The following is a 22979-nucleotide window of genomic DNA, read 5'->3' on the forward strand; positions in this document are numbered from 1 at the left end:
GCTGGAAGAATCAACTTGTCCTGCATAAATGCCTGCTAAATTGTTCATTACCTGCGGCCAAATATAATGGCTTCAGTTTAATATTTAGCCAGAAAAGTCAGTAATTGGCAGGAGAGGACTTGATTTGATTTAGGTTATTAAAAGCGGCCAAGAAAAGTACTGTTTGTCTTGATCTGGTTACTGCTTGTAGGGAAAATTCTTCTGTCTGAGGCATGCAGATTTACTCCTGTTCCCACGTGAATCCCAGCAGCTCTCCACCAGAGTGCCAAAGTTTCTTGTTCGGAACAAGAAAACCTCATGTTCTCTCTCTTTTTTTTTTTCGTTTTTTTTTTTTTCAAATATTTAACTCGATTGCCCAACGTGAAGCAACCTTTCCCCTTCAAAGCAGGAGGCACCATCCCTGTAGATGCTTGGGGTTCCCATTAGAGCTAAGCAGGGAACAGATGAGCCCATCAGAGGGTTATTAAAGACCTGATGTAAAACCATTGTCGCTTTTTAAGGAGAAGGTAGTTTAATGGGTGCTGTTCTTCAATGACAGGCGTGCCGCAAGTTTCGGGATGATGCTACGTGCAAGGACACGTGTCCCCCGTTGGTCCTGTATAACCCCACCACCTATCAGATGGATGTCAACCCTGATGGAAAATACAGCTTTGGAGCCACTTGTGTGAGGGAATGTCCACGTAAGTTCATTTCAGGTCACAGCCACAGACGAGGTGGGGGGTTGCAGGGAGGTGGGAAGGGACCTATGTCATCCATCTGCATGATGGCCACGTGCAAGAGCGCTTCCTTGTTCTCCTCAGCTTCTGTGGGAACCGGGAACAGGTGACAAAAATGAGAGAATAGCTGGTAAAGAAGATAGCTGCTTCAAACTGGCTGCATCCATCACCTTCCCTGATTTTTGACCCATTAAATTTTGGCTTCTGAAGATTTTTCTCTTGATGGGGAAAAAAAAAAGCATCTTACGGGAATCATCAAAGCAATGGCTGAACAAGTCATATGGGATCAATCCTGTGGATTAGCAAAGCATTATCAACCCATAACTGGTTCTTCAAGTAGGGCTGATAGAAAGTAATTGGTTCACACATACCCTTTCAAGGCCTGCAATCATCGCAGCCACTGCAGATGCTTGCTTTTGCTTTCGTGCTATTCCGTGTCCATGGTTTTTTAACCTGTTGAGACTTATACCTAAGAGAGAGTTTAGCTTCCAGAACTGATACTCCTTTCTGAAGTTGACCGTTGCCCTGCCCGGCCCTTAGCCTGGGAGCATGAGTCAAGGTGAGGGATCAGAGGTGCTGTGTGTTGATCCTAATGACGGCGTGGCTGCACAGCCTGACCTTGGCAATGTTGTTTTATCCTGCTGTGACTGTTGCCCTCTCTGTACAATGGTTGATAGCATTGTATGTCTACCTTCAAAGGATGTTTGTGAGAATTAATAATTAATGCCTGTACTTTGCTAAGTGTGCTGAAGTTCAAACCCCCTTTTTCTTCCTAATATTGAAAGGCTTGTGCAGCCCCCAACACATCCTTCTCATATTTCAATGACCTTTATATCCTTGTTTTTCCAGACAACTACGTGGTGACAGACCATGGCTCCTGCGTCCGCTCGTGCAATACGGATACTTATGAAGTGGAAGAAAACGGTGTTCGGAAGTGTAAAAAGTGTGATGGGCTATGCAGCAAAGGTATAAAAAGCATGAAATAAACTAGTAAGGCTTTGACATGATAGGTAACTTATTAGAAAAAGTACATGGAGTTCTGACCTTGATTAAGTGCAAATTCGGTAATAAATATCCAGTGATAGTTTGGAGATCTGACAAGTGGTTTGATCAGGAGACATGGCTGTGGAGCATGCTCTCCAACTGGGATACAGCACAAATACAGTAGATACACATGCACACAACGCACAGTTTATCTTCCCCATTTGTTTGTCCTTCTCAGTATCTCGTCAAAGGGAATAAAATGAAAATGGGACAGAGACAAGGACATGTCCCAGAGCCTGTGTGCAGAGATGGTCGGACCAGAGCTGCACAGCTGGGAAAGCAGGAATTGTTTGTCCTGTGATGCTTTCTGAAAAGCATAAATAGGCAAAAGATCTCTGAAACTCATGTTGCAGTGTCAGGTTTGTCCATATGGGAGTGCTTTTTCGACTAATGGCACCTTCATATTTATTCCCTTCCATGTGATTGGGCTTCACTCTTCTCCCCCCCTGACTTTTGTATCTCTTTTAACAGTGTGCAACGGCATCGGAATAGGTGAACTTAAAGGGATCCTCTCCATAAATGCCACAAACATCGACTCCTTCAAAAACTGTACGAAGATCAACGGGGATGTTAGCATTCTCCCAGTTGCATTTCTAGGGTGAGTTGCCTGCTGGTCGTTTAGCACTGGAGGAGAAGGGCTAAGGAGGAGTTCAGGCTGAGCCTTTCTTTTGCCAATTCCTCGTTCTGTGTTTTTCAGTGACGCCTTCACGAAGACCCTACCCTTGGACCCCAAGAAGTTGGATGTTTTCAAAACAGTCAAAGAAATATCAGGTTAGCAATGGGCTTTAAGCTGAGATGGTCTCTGATCGGTACTGCCAAAAACACGAAGGGAGAGGAGGGGAATTTTTTAAGTGCTTGAAGAGAAATACCAGCAAACGGGTTCTGTCTCTGAGCTACCAGGGGTCACTCTTCACAATGGTGGTCAGCAGCGCCTCGCCAGCGTTACGCTTACGTAGCCCATACTGCTTTCCCATCTGAGGTGTGTGGTTTGGCCAGACCATCCCTTCTGCTGAACTGTCAGCCCTGGCGAAGACTAAAAGCAGAGGAGATCCTCCGCCACCCAAGAAGTATGTGGTGATGCAGAGGCGTGCCACTCCGACTATAAAAAGCCAAGTGTGTTTCTATTTGTGGAAAACCTTTCAGCAGCTCCTTAGGGAAGCGTGCTCAGTGGCTTGCGTCACCCTCGCGGAGACGCCCTCTCCAGCCTGAAGAGCTCTTCCTTGGGGTGGATGTGTCTCCACAAGCACAAAGTGGCCAGCGGAGCCAAGTCTTGCACCGAGTATCAATTAAAAGTAATTTTGTTGAGCGTAACATCAGAACTGGGTCCACAGACGTGACTCCAGTTTGCCTTCTCTTTCTGTCTTTTACCTGTCTGGTTCCCCTCAGGGTAGTGATGACTTCAGAACTTCAGGCGGTAATTGCCCAAATTGTCCCCCTCCTCCCGAGGGCCTCGGCTGAGCGGGGAAATCTGCTTGCCTGCGCAAATCCACTCTGAGTGGCTCTGTGTTCTGCTCCGTTGCTGCTTTCTCTTCAGTTTTCCTTTTCCCAGAGGGCAGCTCACGAGTGGGATGGAGCGATGCCTTTCTCCCGCAGCCTCTCAGCCAGGGTCTCTGCTGGCAAGAGCTGTCATTGCTGGTGGCGTGGTGTGGCAGGATGCACGCCTCACCGACACACTCGTCTCTTGCGCTCCTAAGCCCTCCTGGTGGGCTAAGAAGTAAACTGTTTATAAAATGGGTTTAAAAATATCTCCCTGCTCCCTAAAACGTCATGTTTCACTTTGAGATTCTCAGATAAGTGTAGGGAAAGCACAAGCACCTTCTTCCAGCGCAGGAAGAGCTCAGAGAGGAGGTTCTCCTGCCAATACTGACTGCGGTTTTATTACTATTTTTTAATCTCCTTTTCTTAATTTCAGGATTTTTATTGATTCAGGCCTGGCCCGAAAATGCTACTGATCTCTATGCTTTCGAAAATCTGGAGATTATACGAGGCAGAACCAAGCAACAGTAAGTAAATCATGTGCCAGAGCAACTGTGAAAGGAACTCTGTTTAGAGCTGCGCTTGTCTGAGCACACCAAGGTAACAAGCGGTGTGAGACTCAGGTGTCCCAAAACTAATGCAAAAATGGGAAAAACCCTGCAAGGAGTAGAGCACCATCTTTGTAGCAGTAGATAAGCTACATGGACAGGCTGGAGAGTTGGGCAGAGAGGAACCTGATGAAGTTCAACAAGGGCAATTGTAGGGTCCTGCACCTGGGGAGGAACAACCCCATGCACCAGTACAGGGTGGGGTGGACCTGCTGCAGAGCAGGTCTGCGGAGAGGGACCTGGGTGTCCTGGTGGATGACAAGTTAACCATGAGCCAGCAGTGTGCCCTGGCTGCCAAGAAGGCCAATGGCATCCTGGGGTGCATTAAGAGGAGTGTGACCAGCAGGTCGAGGGGGTTCTCCTTCCCCTCTACTCAGACCTAGTGAGGCCCCATCTGGAGTTCTCTGTCCAGTTCTGGGCTCCCCAGTTCAAGAAAGATGAAGAGCTTCTGGAGAGAGCCCAGCGGAGGGCTACAAGGATGGTGAGGGGACTGGAGCATCTGTCCCACGAGGAGATGCTGAGGGAGCTGGGCTTGTTCAGCCTGAAGAAGAGAAGGCTGAGAGGAGACCTTAGAAATGCCCATAAATGTCTGCAGGGTGGGTGTCAGGAGGACGAGGCCAGACTCTTTTCAGTGGTGCCCAGCGACAGGACAAGGGGCAATGGGCACAAACTGAAGCAGAGGAAGTTCCAGCTGAACATGAGGAAGAACTTCTTCCCTCTGAGGGTGACGGAGCCCTGGCCCAGGCTGCCCAGGGAGGTTGTGGAGTCTCCTTCTCTGGAGATATTCAAGACCCGCCTGGACAAGGTCCTGTGCAGCCTGCTGTGGGTGACCCTGCTTCGGCAGGGGGTTGGACTGGGTGACCCACAGAGGTCCCTTCCAACCCCCACCATTCTGTGATTCTGTGATAATGTGCTCTGGGGGGATGAGACGCTCGGCTCTGTGCCGCGGGTGGAGGGCTGCCCTGAGCCTGCTCCCACCGGCCTGGAAGCGCAAGCAGGACAGATAGTGCTCTTTGCAGTCTGGGGCAAGTTATGATGTGATGAGAAGCACTTTGGGATTTGAGGTAGCTGGGCAGTTGGGGATGGAGACTGTGGCTGCCAGGCAGTGCAGACACTGGCAGTGCATCCAGTGCCCTCCTGGGCTTACCCTGAGAGGAAGGATGGCTTGGTGGACCAGCGCAAAGTGATAGCTGCTCTACCTACAGGCATTGTTGCACATCATTTACCTGACAGAGCACAAATGTCCTGCCAGTTTTAGCTTAAAAAGCCAATGCAAAACCAGATATGAGTATTGCAGTTGTTCTGCAATACGTATGCCATGTACCAAGTGTTAAGTTTAGAGGGCTGAGCAGCATCTTGCCTGAACAAAGTTCACTTCACAGCAACACACATTTGAGACTCAAAAGAAAAATGTGCCGAGTAAAATCCTGCTTACTAATTCTCTTTCTTCCACGTGTTTTCTTTTTGTCCATCTCCGTTTTAGTGGCCAGTATTCCCTTGCCGTTGTTAACTTGAAAATACAGTCCTTAGGGCTGCGCTCCCTCAAGGAAATAAGTGATGGAGACGTTGCCATTATGAAGAACAAGAACCTCTGCTATGCTGACACCATGGACTGGCACAGCCTGTTTGCAACTCAGAGCCAGAAAACAAAGATTATACAGAACAGAAATAAAAATGAGTGCGGTAAGTCAGTGCTGCCTTTCTGCTCCCCGTGGAAGCTCGTGCTGAAATGCAGGAGCCATTCGAGCAAGTCTTTCTTCTCTCTGTCCCACTGGCTGCAAAATTCATCAGTGAGACTGCTTTAATAAAGGTGGTAAGGGAAAAGTGGGATTTTTTTTTCCCACTGAGGATGTGGACTTCATGGTGTCCAGCAGATGGAAAGGAAACGCTTCACTACTGTGGGCATAGTGAGGCCACACAGATTGAAAGACACAGAAGCTAACTCCAAACATTGGACTCTTGACAAGGTCAAAGCTGTTGTTCAGCCATGCTGCTGTTGACTGCAGTGGTTCCTGAGCCAAAATCTAATTATTTCTCTTTGCAGAATATGAGTTTGTTGTCTTTTGGAAATTGATCACAGAATGGGTCAGATTGGAAAGGGCTTTGTAAATCATCTAGTTCCAACCCCCCTACCATGGGCAGGGACACCTTCCACTAGACCAGGATGCTCAAAGCCCCATCCCACCTGGCCTTGAACGTGTCCAGGGAGGGGGCATCCACCCCTCTCATTGTAAAGAATTTCTTTCTTATATCTGGTCTAAATCTACCCTCTTTCAGTTTAAAGCCATTCCCCCTTGTCCTATCACTACATGCCCTTGTAAAAAGTCCCTCTCCAGCTCTCTTCTAGGCCCCTTCAGGTACTGGAAGGCTGCATAAGGTCTCCCTGGAGCCTTCTCTTCTCCAGGCTGAACAGCCCGAACTCCCTCAGCCTGGTACTTGTTTAGCATTATGAGACGGCTTTGGGAATGAAGAGAAGCATGATTATTCTTCTTCCACACTGCCGGGACCGTGCATATCTGCTTTGAAACAGGTTGGAGAAGCTGCCAGTCGGGACAGAGCCGCTGGCAGAGCTGCGTTTGCCCTCTCTCCTGCCTTGACTTTGATGGCTTTTCTCATCTCTCTTTCCCTCCCAGCTGCCGACAGGCATGTTTGTGACCCGCTGTGCTCAGACGTGGGCTGCTGGGGCCCAGGACCCTTCCACTGCTTCTCCTGCAGGTTTTTCGATCGCCAGAAGGAGTGTGTGAAACAGTGCAACATCCTGCAAGGGTAAGGTGTCTGGGGGGTGCTTGACATTTTGGCGACGCTTTGGGGGGTTTTTGGTTTTTAGAACGTGTTGTAGCTTGGAAGAAAGCGAAAAGTAGGGTCCCTGGTTGCGTGGGATTTCACTGGCTTTGCAGAGATGTTCCGTGAGCACAGTACCCTCTTTCCCCATTCGGCGTTGCTTAGGAGTTTGTGACTGCCATGAAAACATCCCGTCAAGCCAACTGGGAGACTGTCTGGAGGCCCAAGGAAGCTAAGCCTTATGCTTCCTCCTCATAAGAAATAAAGGAGCTCAAAGCCCCGATGAAAACCCAAGCTGCGTCATGTCAAGCGCGCCGGGTGAGAGCCGGAGCCAGCTGCCGTCACCGGGAGCCCTGTCACTCCCAGAGCCAGGGCTTCCCTCTTTTGTAGGCTTTCTTACGGTGAAGGGACTCTTACATTTGCTCAGATGAGCGTCTCACCCTTTTGGTTTGCAAAGTTGCAGTCAAGGGAGCACGAGCTTTCATCCGAAAAGCACTGGGAGCAGCAATTTCAGGCAGAAGTATTGCTTTGCCTTTGCTCAGGCCAAGGGATACACGTCGCTGCCTGTGCGTCAGGGCTGCGGCTGGGCTTTCCAGACAGCTCGATGGGTGATGTAGGTGGGAAAGGCACGGTGAGCACCAAAAATCACGGGGATTTTTTTTTTTGACTTTTAAAAATCAGGAGTGTTAAGCAAGCACTTGACAGGGTGCCGATGCTCTGACGTTTGTATTTCTCTAGCAACTTGCAGTTCAGCAGCTGCCACCTTTGTAAATGAGTTCCCTCCAGCAGCTATTATGACCTGAAGGGCAGATCTGGGCATTTTCTGTGTCAAATGATGGGTAGATTTAGGTTAATTAATAATACCATTACTTGAAGTGGAACAGCTGTATTGCTATTGAAACCATCTGTTCCCAACTTTCATATTTTAATGATTCATTGTGTGTTGTAGGGAGGGCAGGAATTTAATTATCATTGCATTGCTGTATGATTTTCCTAATTATTATTTGGAGCCTCGGAATCGGTTGAACTGTTCTTGCTGATCTCTTTGCATCACTACCATTTAAAAGCCTTTCAAAATCGTTGTGGATATTCTGTGTTGTTAGCTTAAAAGGGAAAGTAAGCTAATTTGTGGTGTTCAGGCTGGAGTGCTGTGTGTTTCGCCATCAGCCAGATTTCCCTTACTCTTACCTCACCCTGGCTGTACCTTGCAAGTTCTACCGGTGCAACCAGGAGGATCCCGCGTACCTGCTCCTGTTTCAGTACCATCATCCCGATCTGTTTCAATTGGAGGAGTCAGGAAAAGGAGAGACAATCAAAATTGTTTTATCACTCACTGATCAGCCTGGTTTTTAATGACTTCTCTTATTGTTTTTTTTTTTGTTTCCAGGGAGCCGAGAGAGTTTGAGAGGGACTCCAAGTGCCTCCCCTGCCACCCCGAGTGCCTGGTGCAAAACTCCACCATGTACAACGCAACCTGCACTGGACCTGTAAGGGCAGATTCAGCTTAGAAACCTGCACCTCAGACCCTGTATTAATACGTATTTCCCACGTTGAGATAATCCTGAGGTCTCATTTACCCATCTCCGGGATCAGGCGGAGATGGGGGGTGGGGGGGTTAGAGGGCAAGATCTGGGCACAGGAGAGCAGAAACAGGAGAGGGAACCTCAGGGTATTATTTCTCTTTCGTGTCACCCATCATGTCTGCCATCCACAGCCACAAACACTTCTGGAGGTCCTTTCTGTTTTGTGTCTTTTTACAGAAGAAAAGATGCAAGGCTTGCTTACATATGTGGCAATACAGTAATTTGGTGAACATTTCGGGAACATGTAGCTACTGAACAGCCAAGCTGGTGTGAACAAATTAAATTTCCTTATTCAGATGGAAAGAGCTGTTAAAAACAGTGGATTAAAACAGCAACGAAGCTTGTTGCCTTTTTGAAAAAACATGATAAAATTGTGTGAAAAACCAGATATTTACTGGAAAATACTGAGGAAGCAGTTTTTACTTAAAACCATGTTCCCTTCTCTAACTAGGGTGCAGTAAATACCTATGTTAAAGTAATTGCAAGTGTAAATTATGTTCAAAGGTGATCAAAATAAAATGGCTGGATTTTCAAACTTGTTTAAATATTCCAAATTTATACAAAAGCTCTTTTTACAAAAGTCGATACTCTTGCTAGTCATCCAGAGTCTTCCTCAATTTTGTTCTGCTTTAATCTTGAGAATACTCTTCTGTGCAATGAAATGTCCAGCAAGGCAAAGGTGCAAAACGATTTCCTTTTGATCGGAGCAAACTCACATCTTCATTGTAAAACTCTATTTCTCATTTGGTTTTTGGTAATTGAAATCAAATCTCCTGCTTCCATCATCAGTCATCCTCTGTGCTACTGAACCCAACTCTTTAGACACCTCTTGCCATCCCCTGCACCCACTGAGTGTTCAGCCCTTGTCCATCATCCATCTGAGAATCACTGCTCAGTAACGTGAAGTATTTCCATCCTCCCTTCTAGCTTAGCCCACCATGACCTAAGGGAGGTTATTAACATTGTAAGCTCCTTCGGGTGGTGACCACCCCCTTGTTCCGTATTTGCCCAGCATCTAGTAATCAGTCGATTATAGTAGCCCTTAGACATGACAGTGATTAAAATAATCTTCCCATAGCATGTCTTGCTGTAGTCCCACTGAAACCGGCACTGTGGATCTGGTCTGGTTTTATTCCATAGTAGAATTTGACCCAGAATTGCTGGTTTCCCTAGTTTAAAATATTTAGGGCATTCCTGGTGCTGTTAGAAATAAATATAAATAATAATGAATAAAAACAGTTCTGCCAAAAATGGCCAAAGGCAATGCCTTTAAACACAAGCTAAGTGCTCTTCAAAGTAAAAAACTCTCGGACTCCTTGGGTTGCCTCCCTTATCCCCAGCTTCTAGCAAGCAGAGGAAAGGACGTGTGCTGAGAAATAGGAAAATAATTATATGAGGCCAGTACTTCAGGGAGGTGGCAGCAGGTCCAGCTCCATCGTCTCGAGTCATGTGAGGGTAGATTACACCACACAGCAGCCTGGTCCTCTGCTTTCGAGCTTGAAAGCATTAAATTATTAATGTCATTAAATTATTCCCTGTTTTAAATGAAAAATGCAGACGGTCCGAGCAGAAGCAGCAACAATGAAACTCAAGAAAATAGTAGCTTTAAACATCAGGTACTGCCTTTTGCAGAGTCCATCCTACCAGAGCAAATACTTGCAAGAATAGCAGGTAGCGAGGTAATAAAACCTGATGGTGCTGAAAACTTCTGGCGGTTGGAGGCATTTAGGTTTATCTTCTGAATTGCCTCTTGAACGGGCTGCTGTCAGGGCATTACAAACATGCTGTTTCTCTTTGCAGGGCCCTGACAACTGCATGAAGTGCGCCCATTTTATAGACGGCCCCCACTGTGTGAAATCCTGCCCGGCTGGGGTCCTGGGCGAGAACGATACCCTCGTCTGGAAATACGCCGATGGGAATGCCGTTTGCCAGCTCTGCCATCCAAACTGCACCCGGGGGTGAGTAACACCTGGGGCTGAACGGAAACAAGATGGGGCGGGAGGGGGGAATAGCGGAACAGCTCGTCTCAAGCTCTTTCCCTTCCCAACGGTCCCATTTCAAACCACTAAGAAGAAATAGCAGGGAGCGAGAGAAGTCAGGAGTACGCAGGTAATGTAAGCAGACAGCAGCAGACTTTGTAAATAGGAAGAGTTCAGTGGTGCTGCTTCTTTACACACACACACACAAAAAAAAGGAAAATTTTTCAGGGGGTTTGAAATAGGTTTGTTTGTGGATTTACATAGGAAACTTCCTGGAACTTTACAGAGCTCGCCCACCAGTGATGCATTTACTGGTTTTTCCCCACCTGGCTTGGTGATGGGTCCCCTGTTTTCTGGGAGGAGCATCACTGACATCTGGTGGATGCTGGGCTCCCGGGGCCCGTTTTTCTCTGCACCTTGCATTTTTTAGGAGGGAAATCCCAGTGATTTTCTTTCTTTCCTTCTTTGCATATGCTAGCACTTAGTCTGAGTTTAAAGCCTTGCTTGCCTCCTGAGTGCGGCTTTGTTACTGGGTAACACTGTAAACCCAATCTGTGTGCACCATTTTTGTCCTCATTTGTAGGCACGCTTAAACTACCACCTATAATGAGCTGTGAACTCGACTGTATTTAGCCTACATGACAATGTGTAACAGGGCTGCCGCTGTCTCCTCTCCTGGTTTCCAACCTGCAAAGGATGCAGGATGTGCAGTAAGAGGTTTTAGGTTGTAAGACTTGATTGTTGGACTGTGATCACAGAATCACAGAATGGTCGGGGTTGGAAGGGACCTCTGTGGGTCACCCAGTCCAACCCCCCTGCCGAAGCAGGGTCACCCAGAGCAGGCTGCACAGGACCGCGTCCAGGTGGGTCTTGAATATCTCCAGAGAAGGAGACTCCACAACCTCCCTGGGCAGCCTGTGCCAGGGCTCCGTCACCCTCAGAGGGAAGTTCTTCCTCATGTTCAGCTGGAACTTCTTCTGCTTCAGTTTGTGCCCATTGCCCCTTGTCCTGTCGCTGGACACCACTGAAAAGAGTCTGGCCCCGTCCTCCTGACACCCACCCTGCAGATATTTATGGGCATTTCTAAGGTCCCCTCTCAGCCTTCTCTTCTCCAGGCTGAACAAGCCCAGCTCCCTCAGCCTCTCCTCATAGGAGAGATGTTCCAGTCCCCTCACCATCCTCGCAGCCCTCCGCTGGACTCTCTCCAGTAGCTCCTCATCTTTCTTGAAGTGGGGAGCCCAGAACTGGACAGAGTACTCCAGATGGGGCCTCACTAGGGCAGAGTAGAGGGGAAGGAGAACCTCCCTCGACCTGCTGGGCACACTCCTCCTAATGCACCCCAGGATGCCATTGGCCTTGGCAGCCAGGGCACACTGCTGGTTCATGGTTAACCTGTCACCCACCAGGACACCCAGGCCCCTCTCCGCAGACCTGCTCTGCAGCAGGTCCGCCCCAAGCCTGTACTGGTGATGCTTTCAAGAGCAAAAAAACAACCCACATTTAGTATCTTTTCCTTCACAGGCCCCTGCCCTGTACCTTGTAGGTCTGTCCAATCCAAAATCCTCTGTAATACGCCTATAATATGTGGTGCAAGAGAGAAGTTATAACACTGGCCTCCAACTATATTCAGACCAACCCTCATCCTACTGTATCTTTTAGCAAATTTATCTGCCAGGTTGTGAAAGAGCAGAGTGCCCAGGCCCCCACCTTCATGGAGAAAAGGAGATGAAGGTTTAAAACAGCAAGCAATGGCCCTTCCTAGTGCTCACAGTGAATTCAGTGCTCTGGTTTTCAAATTGTAGCTGCAACAGCCATGTGGGTTTGCCGTGATTTACAGCGATGCTCCCTGTGTTTTGTGACAGTCGCAGGCAAGGCTTATCAGGGCTACCCACCACACACCTGAAAAGAAATGATCTCAGCTGAAAAGGGTTCTTACTAACTTTGCTCTTTATTAATGACCTCAGTAGTCCCTACTGATACAAACTGGCCTCAGGGATCCAATACCCTTCTTCTAACTGGCCACAGGGAAATGCAGCTGATGATTGGAGCGGCATAGCGGGTAACCACATCTGAACGAGGCCTTCGGCTGTGCGGCCTCGGTAGTGAGATCAAACACTAGGCTCACATGGATGAAGCTTGGGGAGCGTAATCTGCCAGACGCCGTCAGAGCTGCAAGCCGCACCGCGGCTCTTTCCGCACAAGCAAGTCCCCAGAGTGGAGTTCATCAGAAAAGTCTGTTCTTGCCTGGCTTTCAGCAGTGGATGGATGTGCCACAGGAGTCTAGCAGGTGATGGGGATAGGGTAAGGAGAGGTTCTTGAAAAGTGGGGGTATCAAACATACGGCTCAGTGTCTTTGGCCCTGGTTATGAAGGCAGAACATAAAAAGCAGTATCAGTTTCATCTCTTATGTGAAAGAACTGGGCTAAGTCTGGTGCAGTTCTGTTGTGGATGTGCTCAATGGCCCTGTTCAAGTTGCTGCTCAAGTGCAGCAGAAGAAATAGCCTGTATCCCTGAAGGGCTCAGGAGAGCTAGGAGAAAGTAGTGTCACTATTTTGCTTTACAGACGGGACATCTGAGGCTAATGGCATTGATGGGTAGGGAGCCGGTGTCAGAGGTGCAATTTGGGAGCGTGCACCATCTTCCCTGTGAAGGCAATCAATCAGTAATGCCGCTTACTGCTCTTCACACCTTTCCCTCCTTGTGCGGCGGGAATGGGATCTGTTTAGCGGTGGGTGGAAAACAGCTGTCTCGCAAAGTTTCTGCATCCTTAGAAACCACAGTCTCAGCGCTTTCTGCATGACAGGAACCAACGTCTTTATTTCTGTCCCTGTCCAATTTCACGGCTAGAGCCCACAAAATCTTATCAGCATGATGAAGTGCGCTGACTTCAGTAGTCATGTCAGTAAGGGTTTCCAGAATCTGGCTCTATTTTCCTTATTTGAAGAAGCTGCAAGTAAAGAGGACTTCCCAGCTGAGCTTTGTCACGAATTTTGGATTTTTTTTACTTGAAGTGTGCTTACTGGTAGTGCATCGCTTTCTTTGTATCGCCTTGAAAAATCTCATCTAGTTTGATTTTCTTTGCCGAGTTGTTTGTTCAGGCTTCATTAGAAAACAAAACGGAGGTAGCTTTCTCCTGCTCAGCCCAAAAGACTCCTCCTCTCCCGTTTTCCCTGTAACTGCTTGGGGATTTTGCACACTAGCTGCCTTTTGCCTCTAGTACAGCTCAGAAAATACACTCTGATAAAGCCAGCAACATCCCAAAAGCCCTGGAATCACCCTGTTTATCCCTCCAGCAACTAATGAAAGACACCAGCTTGACCAGTCTGCTCGGAGTTGAAGGGTTTGGTTTTTCCCTTGCCACTCTCACAGAGCCCAGGAATTAAATTCAGCCCTAGTGGGGTGGAAGAGCAAGGGGGAGAGAAGCCACAACTGTAGCTAACAGCACTCACTGACGCGTCCTGCCTCCGCAGTCACTACCAACACTACAGATCTCGGCAGTCTTCACGTTAAATGCCAGGGGATTTTGGGGGAGGGGGTGAGAAACCAGCCAGAGGGTCCGAGAGGGAAGATTGCAGCAGCGCAGCGCGAATGCAATGCCTTCATCACGCTCTGAAGGTTGATAAGAACGAGAGGGCAGAGGAAAGTTGTTGTAAGGCTTTAAAAAGCTCAATGGGTTTCCATTTCTTTTACGACTGTGAAGTAACTTAAGGTGTTATAGCGTGAGTTGCCTCTGAAAGGCCAAAAATCATAGGAACCTGGCTGTATTACATCAAATTAGGAGCTATGGGTCGAGGAGAAAGTTGTTAGCATCTTGGTGGATTTGGGAAATAAATAGCTGTGTCTGCACTGGGACGAGTAATATTTACGCAGACAGATGAAATTCTGAGTTCAGGAAGCAAGAGTTTTCAAGGACTGTACACAGCACTGATTTTCCCATAAGTAGAGAAATATTTCAGAGACTGCAACTGCTGCTAGATTCCATCTGGTATATCCATAAGCTCTTGAGGCAGTTCATAACACAAGGTCACGTTTCTCATTTTGGTTTCTGTAAGCAGAAGAGAAACGGTTTAGGAAGGGAAAAAGTGATTGTTAGATTCCATCAAACCTGGGTTACTTATGTTGGGTGTCATCGTCAAATTCCACATGAAGAAAGATGGTTGTATTTAGTCCTGGATGGACATTTGTCATAGGCTTTGTTTCTGCTTTAACTTGTGAAATGAATCAGAAAAACACATGGGATTTGAAAAGCACAAGCTGATCTGTCATTTTCTTCCTAAACAGCTTTTTATTTTATCCCACTGGATTCGATATTGGTGGATTTGTGTGGAAAATAATTTTGAAAAGGGAGGGGACAGATAAAAATCTATACCTCTCCTGCTTCTGCTTTCTGGTGTAGGAAAATAACTGGTCAGCCATTCCTCAGACTGTAGATACTGTCCCCTCTGCCATTTTTTTTTGCTGTTAGGAAGCGCATGGAGGACTTGCCATCAATAAGTCGCATGGCAAATCGGTATTTTTAGGAAGGCGTAATTTGAGGGACCACAGTCACATTCGGAAATAATGTGAGGTCTTTTACTTTCAGCTCTCTATCGGGAGAAGCTGCACATGCTTTGTTCCATTAGCATGTAGAAATTCAGATCCAGGTGGTAGAGTGTGGTAGGATGAGGTCTTGGATCCTAGATCCGCTTTCTGTTGAGCACCCAAAGAGAGAAGCCTGGTGCGAAGTGAGATACATCTGCTGCGACCGTAAGCGAGCTGCTGGTTCTGCTCTGCACGTGCGGCTTGCTTACACAACTTCCTGTGCTTACTGACACAACTGAGCAAACAAACCGAGACGTAGGCAGACAGGGAACACTAACAAAACTGGGCGCCCGGGGTCCGGGAACTGGTACGCGCGGCACTTCCAGCGTGTCCAGGACACCGGGATGTGCATCCTTGCATGGGAGCCCAGTGAACTCGCAAGACCTTCCAGATGCTGGGTCTTGGAGCACTGCGTTGGCCCAGAAACAAGGCAAATACACGAGGGAAGATCAGAGTAATGAAAACAAACAAGCGAACAATCAAAAACCCAGGAAAATGAGTAGTTGCTTCACCTCTTCCTCCCCCAGACCTAGATCAAGTTATGGGATAAGATCTGCAACTCCACCTGCCATTTTGAAATTTTTGTGGTTCCTCCTCTCGGCGAGAGGGAATTCAGAGCAGTTTTCCTGGCACCGGCTCACTCCTTACCCCCTACTTGACCTCTTCCAGAGTTGTTTTGGGATGATCCATTTTCTTTAAGTCAGCACAGGGAGTGGATACCACAAACTGGACTTTTCTCCTTGCTGTGCTCTGTTTTTCGGAGGTGATGTAACCCTCTCTGTAATGCTCTCCTTCCTCGGTAGACACCACAAAGACCACAATTCCCATGAAGAGCATACATCTTGTAGCCCAGCGGCACTTGGGGGATGCACGGTGCCTTTCACGCCCGTTAGACCATCAAGTGAATGCAGTCACCGTGTTTTTATCTGTGCTGTTTTTTGCTTTGGGCTGCCAAAATTAATTTCGGGCATTTTAAACTGAAATGGAGGGTGAATCACTTGCTAGTAGAGTTTCTGGCTCTCTGGATAACTGTCATACCTGTTTACATTACCAGTAATGGAAGACCTTAGATTCTGAAAGAAAGATACCATGGACACTTACCAACAGCCTGTAGCCGAAGGGAGTGCTGTCAAATCCTGTTTTCTGATGGGAGCGTCTATCTGCTACCCAAGTTTTCCACTGCAATGGAAAGTCTGGAACTTGGAATCTTTTACTTCTCAGGAAACAAGGATTATGCAGGAGGGCCTGCAGTGACACGTTTCCATGTGGCTTTCTGCCCTTGTGCAGGGGAGAGGTTACTTCTGTCCTCCTCCACGGTCGGCTCTGAGCTTCTGCGCTAACACAGATGTCCACGCAGAGCCAGAGAATCCAAGTCCATTTGAATTTTGTGTGTCTGTGTCCTCTCCCCATTCCACCACATGATATAAGTTGTTTTAAAATATCCTTTAAACTGAGTATACAACATAACTATGCCTCTAGTATTTTGGAGCAAGACCATTGACTGATACTTAGTAAAGTGTATGACTCTTATCAATTCCTGTGTTAATACTTGGACGGCTCAGAAACACAAAATTTTCAATCAGTAGCACTCTTAGTTGGAATTGTGGAAGTGTGTATGCCGGAGCTAATATGCTTGTAATGTTCATTTGTTTTTACAGGTGCAAAGGGCCAGGTCTTGAAGGCTGTCCAAACGGGTGAGTATTTCATCTGCTACAATTAATGACAGAGCTGGAGTGAAAGAATTTGTATGTGTGTTTACATTTCCACGCTGGACACTGCAAGGCTGGGATGAAAGTTGAGTCTTCAGCTCTGTACAGGGAAATGACAGATTAGAACAGGCTCCGACCTATAAAAATGATTTAAAGAACTGAGAAATATTCCTACTGGCGCAAGACTCCAAAACCTGGTTCTGCTTAGCTTGTTTGTCAAGGTGAGACCAGGGATCTTTCACTGGAGAACATGAGGAGGAGCTGGAAAAAGAAAGGGTTAAGGGCTAGTGGCAGAGAGATGCGTTTCGGACAGATATGGTTACCTGCATTATAGGGGATTCATCTCGAAGACCCCGGGGGTCTTTTCCAGCTCTGTGATCTGTACGTCTTCAGCTGTTCTGTGCACAGATGGACATTCATTCTTCACACATAGATCTTATGTTGCACTGTTTGGCCTTATGACTTGCTCAGGGTCATGCAGCAAGCAAACAGGCTTCTCTGACTAAGAGAGAGGGATTTATTTTCTGGCCACAATGTCATGCTATGGCAAGACAAATTCAGCCTAGAAGTACTGTTAAAAATTGAGTCTATTTAATAGTAATCCCTGGGGCAGCTTAGAAAGACCTGTAATAGATCTGTAAATACAGACCAAAAAACAACCTTCGAAAACAGGTTTTTCTTGTCAACTTAAATTTGAAATGACCCAGGCTCTACTAGAGAGGCAGCAATCTGTGTGTGCCAAGTGCATGGGTCACACATTACCTGGCCTCAAACATTTGTGCTTGAGGAGCGAGGCTGATGAGCTCAAGTTCACTGTGACCCTTACAGCATGGCCCCCCTCCAATAACAGTGAGATGTCAGCTTCGTTGCTGGTGTCTCAGCTGCGTAGGTCTTCTTGATGTCACCTTCTCTCCACACACTTCGTGTATCTGATCACATGCGGGCTGCCTGTGGCTGGCATACATAGGCATCCCAGATCTGATGCTCACATGCTTGGTGGGTTTGTTAGAGGGAGGAGAAATCCCTTTGCTTAAGCTTATGAGAATCAGCTCCAATTGCGAGTTTGAGAGAAAAGTGAAGAGGTTGCTGGATGAGGAACTTAAAAATACAGATGCCCAAGATAACTGAAATGTCAAACAGGCATAGCTGTACGTCCAGAGTGTGTGTTTGATCAAAACTTAAGGCTTCATGCAACCTCTGCAGGGTTTCTTAAAACCTTACACCTGCGCATTTTGTTCTCTTTCTGCATCCCCTCCTGCCTTGCAGCTCCAAAATCCCGTCCATCGCAGCTGGCGTCGTCGGAGGTCTCCTGTGCCTGGTGGTGGTCGGCTTGGGCATCGGCCTTTACTTGCGGAGACGCCACATCGTCAGGAAGCGGACCCTGCGCCGGCTGCTGCAGGAGAGGGAGGTGAGGGTGAGCTGCAACACCGGCAGCTTTATCTGGGGCAATGGGTGCTGGCCTCCTCGTACCAGAGAATTAAAGCACCGTGCATCTGCCTCGTAGCTCAACAAGCCCTTGGTTTGACAAACATGGCATCTGCCGCTCTAGTCGGAGAAGAGGTGGTGTGCACCGAACACCTTCTCAATCTCAAGTCAGATCCCTCTGGATATAATTCTCAAAAGCTTTAGGCGATGTAGATGTCTAAATCACAACAAAAACCATTGCGATTGTCTACTCAGAGAAAACTGCACCTTCAGGGTGAGGTGCTGTGTGTTTGCTGATCCATACCACCCTGCTGTGCAGACCCTCAGCCTCGAATCGTTTCTCCCTCCAGACAAGCCTTCAGGCTGCTGTGGCAGCTTGGGCGCTTTTGAATGTTTTACCGCCTTGATCAGGCGTAGCTCTGATCCTGCGGGAAAAAATGAGAGAGAAAGGAGAGGAGGGAAAGGAATGGAGGAAGTGTTTGTGTTTTGTCTTTGATATGTTTTTAGCCCCAAAACCCCAGAAAACCATCAAAGTGAATGGTTCACCCTGTTGGGCATGAACAAGTTTTCTACACTGCTTTTTTGTTTTCTGCGTGGTTTTGTATGTGTTACAGCATCACCCTCTAGGTACTTCACACATGAAATAGCAAAATTCATTATCCTGGATTAAAGCCACTCTTTTACGATTAGCCCCTTTCTAGACCAATCCTAGTAAATAATTAGCAAGTTGTATTAGCATTCTGCTGAAAGCCCAGTTGCAGCTTCCTTCTGTGCTAACTGGCTTTGCAGAGTCAGCTGCTAAAATCCTTAAAAAAAAAAAAAGCTGTCCTTTGTAATGCACCACCTAACAATATTCTACAGTTGTGATAGCAGAGTTCAGTTAGTGCTCAGCTCAAACTGAGGATATTTCATCACAACAGAAAGGTTCCTGGGCTGCTAAAATCAGATTATATGTAGCTAAACACAGTTTTATTCAAAGGAAAGGAAAAAGAAAAGGTGCTAAGGGATAAAGCTGACGTGCATCAAAAAAGCGTTAAATATCTCTGTTTGGAGGGCATTGCTGCTGTTTGCAACAAGGCTTAGATCAGATTTTGAAAACATCAATAGTCAATTCAACATCACCTTTTGCATTGCTGAAAGAATCGCCCTTAGAGTTTCAAGTACTGCTTGTAAACCCTGTGGTCTGGGGGCCTGATACCACGGGAATTTCATCCAGTTGAACAAGAGCAAACCTGAAAGGCTGCAGGTGATTCTTGCCCAGCATTTAAAAAAAAAAAAAAAATCATAATTTATTTGGAAGTTCAAAACCAAAATCTTCTTTCGGATCTGTGGTAATTGCACTGTTCTTCATGCCATGTGTTTTAAGGCTTTGAAGTCAAAGGCTTCATTTGGAGAGTAGTATTCCTTCGTTCTCCTTCAGAATCGCAGTGATTGATTTTACCTCTGAAATTTGGAGCCACTCTGGATATTTATTGCTGCAAGTCAGAATGGAACTGCCCTCCCGTACACTTCATGTGGAAGAAAATGTGCATTATTTTAAAGGCAGGATTTATTTGCTTCCCCAAAGCATGCTGCTTGCTGTCCTCTGAGACTGTATAACCTCCTAACGTGGTCTTCTCTCTGCACCAGCTTGTTGAACCACTGACACCCAGCGGGGAGGCACCAAACCAGGCTCATCTGAGAATTTTAAAGGAAACAGAATTTAAAAAGGTCAAAGTCCTAGGCTCTGGAGCTTTTGGCACTGTTTATAAGGTAAGATCACCATGTTCCTCTTCCCCTTTTCATCTTGCTCCTCATGCAGAAGCCACCCAAACAAATCACGAACTGGGAGCTGTGGTTACTGCATAAATTTTTTTTAAACTAGATTTCATAGCATGTCTATATTGAGTGGTAGAGATATGACTTCATCATCATTAATTGAGTTATGAACTGGGTAACATGGGAAGCTTTGCATAAGATGTTGCCAAAGCCAGGCTGCTGAACCTGGAGGACAAAGATCTCAACTTAAAAACTGCCACAGCCAAATACACCCTGTTGTGAATATCGGGAAAAGAAGAAATGCACTTTGGTCAGCTTAGTGCTCAGCCATTTTTCGGTCTGGTCCAGGGTCTTGATTTTACAATCGTCAATCACTGTTTCATTGGAACTGACTCAGATTGTGTGGAAGGGTCTACACACCTTCAGTTGTGTAGGCCCACGAGCTGTTTTTTCTCTTGGTGTTTGTTTATTCTCTGTATTTCTTCTTCACCAAATTCCACTTTTCTATGCTTCTCCTTTTATTCAGGATATGCGTCTCATATCATATCATACTACTCCGGCTCTGCCAGCAGTATTGAAATATAAACTGTAGATTCATATATCTCTTCATAAAGTTCTATATTCTGAAGCAGGCTTCCAGCTACAGCTAGGAACTTCAGGGGCACAAATCCCATCGACCTCTGTCAATGTGCACCGACATTGCTGGGTGCTTCAGCAGAGTGTCCTCGCAGTGCCGCACCGTTCGCCTGCCTCCTAAATGGCCTCCTGACGCTGAACCAGTCGTACATGAACCTGCCTGCCGCTGCATATGGTTAGGGCTGGGTTATTTGTACAGTGTAGATGCCATCTTGTTTTCGTGAGCAAATGCCAGTTCTTTTCATCCCATGACTTATAAATTGGAAGTGGCAAGGTTTTGCACACGCAGTTGCTGTGATGCGCTAATTCATTAGATTTCCATCTGCAAAAGTTGCTCTTTATGCATCTCTTGGGCTATTTATGCAGGGACCATAATGAACGTAATTTTTTGAAAAGATGCAGTAGAGGTGACCGAAAGAGAAATACCACTCACTCCATGAACAGGGTTTTGTTAACGCCCACAAGACAGGCTTCTTGCATATTATTGTAGTCTGCCATGTCTTCCCATTGCTCAGAATACGAAGTCTACTCAGAAGATGTGAAATGTATATGAAATTGTGAGAATTAACCTGTTAGACATGAGACTGAGTAACTCTTTGTACTTCTTTTTGGTAGGGACTTTGGATCCCAGAAGGTGAGAAGGTTAAAATTCCTGTCGCTATTAAAGAGTTAAGAGAGGCTACGTCACCGAAAGCCAACAAGGAAATACTTGATGTAAGTTTTCATCTTCATTTTATCAAGTTGTCTGTGGTCTGTGGATTTTCCTCTGTAACAAACAAAGAGAATTCAGGATTTTGGGTGGGAAGAAATATTTTGCACCCCAAACTTCTCTGTCTAGAAGTACTGGGTTTTGCAGCCCAGTCTGTGAAGTGCTTTTGTGTCTGCTATGAAACCCTTGCTCGCAGTTCAAATACTGATGTTCTACTCGTGGAGTCGCACCGAAGGAGAGATCAGGACCATACATTTACAGCTAATTCTGTTTTCTTTATTCTGATGTTTCAGGCCTGAAACTGTGGCAACCTTTGCCGTTACGGCAGTAGAACTAAACCCAGTAACAACATATGTAATGATTATTGACATTCAGATTGTCATAAACTAGCTGCTTGGTTGCATAGGATTAAATTAACTATAAATCCAAAAGAAAAAAAAAATCCCAGCTGTCTGTTTTCTCTGCCATAAACAACAAGAAATTATCTTGCTTCCCGAGGGAGGCATGGGAATCTTATTCTCTTGCTTGGATACAGCTCATCACTTCAGAAAATGAGGAAAACGGCGATGGGCCACTGTTTCAGGAGTTTATAAATGCGCGAGTTTACAACGGGTGAGCCAGAGTCCTAAATACAAAGTTCCCTGAACTTGGAATACCTAAAATTCTGAACTCCGTCGCTAGATTTGAAGCCATGCAACATAAAGCACCAATATATTTATATATGAGGAAAGGAAAGGAGGATGCTAAGCGTGGAGAGGAGCACTCGGATGTTCAGTACACGTTCCGCTCAGCTTTCCCGTGCTGTGGGTCAGTCCTCAGCGACAAAAAATAAGCATTGCGTGTGTCCTGTTCAGGCCTGCGAGCCTGGAGCTGGAGTGACACTGGAGGGCTGGTCAGCCCAGGGACTTCCCAAGCAACACAGTGTGTCTGGTAGAGATGAAGTCTTTAAGCTTATCCTGGCTGTACCCACATATGCGCGCCTCTAGAAAGCGTAGGTTGGAAGCTGGGATTTGGCAGGGGCTCATTGATCAAATGCTGGTTTGCAGGGACGGGGCACACGTCCCTGGCGTGTCCTAAATGGACCTGTGAAGGGCAGGTCTGCAGCTTGGGACAGCCTGTTTGTGTGGAAGGAGTGGCCCTTCAGTCATGGGGAAAGCTGCGGATTTTTTTTATTTTGGTAGGAACTGAAGCAATTGAGCAGGAAATTTATTTTCAAAACAGATGATGGTGCAGCTTTGGCCAGAAAATGACACCTCAGGTAGGCAGGCTCATCTCAAATGGTCCACGCTGGCAAAGATCTTAACAAAAGGCCACGTCTCATAGTGAGAGGTGTCAGGATGAATGGCTGGGAACAAATCTACCTGGGCTACCGATGATAATAAAGCACACTGGATTTTTCCAATCACCCTGAATAAACAGTGTTATTCCAATACATTACTTCAACGGATCGTGTGTTATGTACCATATGATTTGATACATGTATTGCAGCAATGCAAAATACTAGGTCCATCCCAGAATCCATACATGAAGCAATATCCATCCTGATTTTCGTTTAGTTAGGCTCCAGGCCAGCCTCAGCCCTTCCCCAGGTCCTCGACTGCTGTGGCCCTGGTCCCTGCCTCGTGCCTGGCTGCAGGCGGGCTGCGGTCCCTCCCTTCACTGGCGCTCCCCGCGTTGAGGAGCTGGCAAAGATGCTGCTCAGCTGCCTGCTCGGAGCTCTGCCGACGCTTTGGACTGAACTACAGTGAATTCCTGTTATGAATAAGCCTGCAGTACTGCATCCTGCCTTCAGCAGAGCGAGATAGTCACAGTAGGGCAGGAGATTTAAGTACTTTCTCTTTTCAAACAAGTTTCTGTAGCATATCCCCGCATTATTTTTTCTTTCCCTTTGAATTAGGATGCTTTTTTCAGTCCTGTTGATTTTTTAGATTATTCAGTTGCTGGAATTCATTCTTTATTCTGATGTAAAAATTA

At 46.7% G+C, this 22979-nt stretch overlaps 1 protein-coding gene across 4 annotated transcripts in view; it reads left to right on the forward strand.

Moving 5' to 3' along the window:
* Nucleotides 1-22979, forward strand: part of EGFR (epidermal growth factor receptor) — a 169806-nt gene that overhangs the window by 125450 nt on the left and 21377 nt on the right. For 2 of the 4 annotated variants that reach the window (XM_075418563.1, XM_075418564.1), the window contains exons 7-19: nt 539-680; nt 1566-1682; nt 2232-2358; nt 2458-2531; nt 3673-3763; nt 5328-5527; nt 6478-6610; nt 8013-8112; nt 10009-10166; nt 16427-16462; nt 17744-17885; nt 19532-19654; nt 20912-21010. In XM_075418563.1, the coding sequence (XP_075274678.1) occupies nt 539-680; nt 1566-1682; nt 2232-2358; nt 2458-2531; nt 3673-3763; nt 5328-5527; nt 6478-6610; nt 8013-8112; nt 10009-10166; nt 16427-16462; nt 17744-17885; nt 19532-19654; nt 20912-21010 (1542 nt within the window). Of the gene's footprint in view, nt 1-538; nt 681-1565; nt 1683-2231; nt 2359-2457; nt 2532-3672; nt 3764-5327; nt 5528-6477; nt 6611-8012; nt 8113-10008; nt 10167-12212; nt 12491-16426; nt 16463-17743; nt 17886-19531; nt 19655-20911; nt 21011-21298; nt 22393-22979 lie in introns of those variants that run through there. The other 2 variants (XM_075418565.1, XM_075418567.1) reach the window with 2 other exon arrangements.

The sequence above is a fragment of the Opisthocomus hoazin genome, chromosome 4, assembly GCF_030867145.1.
Source record: "Opisthocomus hoazin isolate bOpiHoa1 chromosome 4, bOpiHoa1.hap1, whole genome shotgun sequence".
NCBI classification, from domain to species: Eukaryota; Metazoa; Chordata; class Aves; order Opisthocomiformes; family Opisthocomidae; genus Opisthocomus; species Opisthocomus hoazin.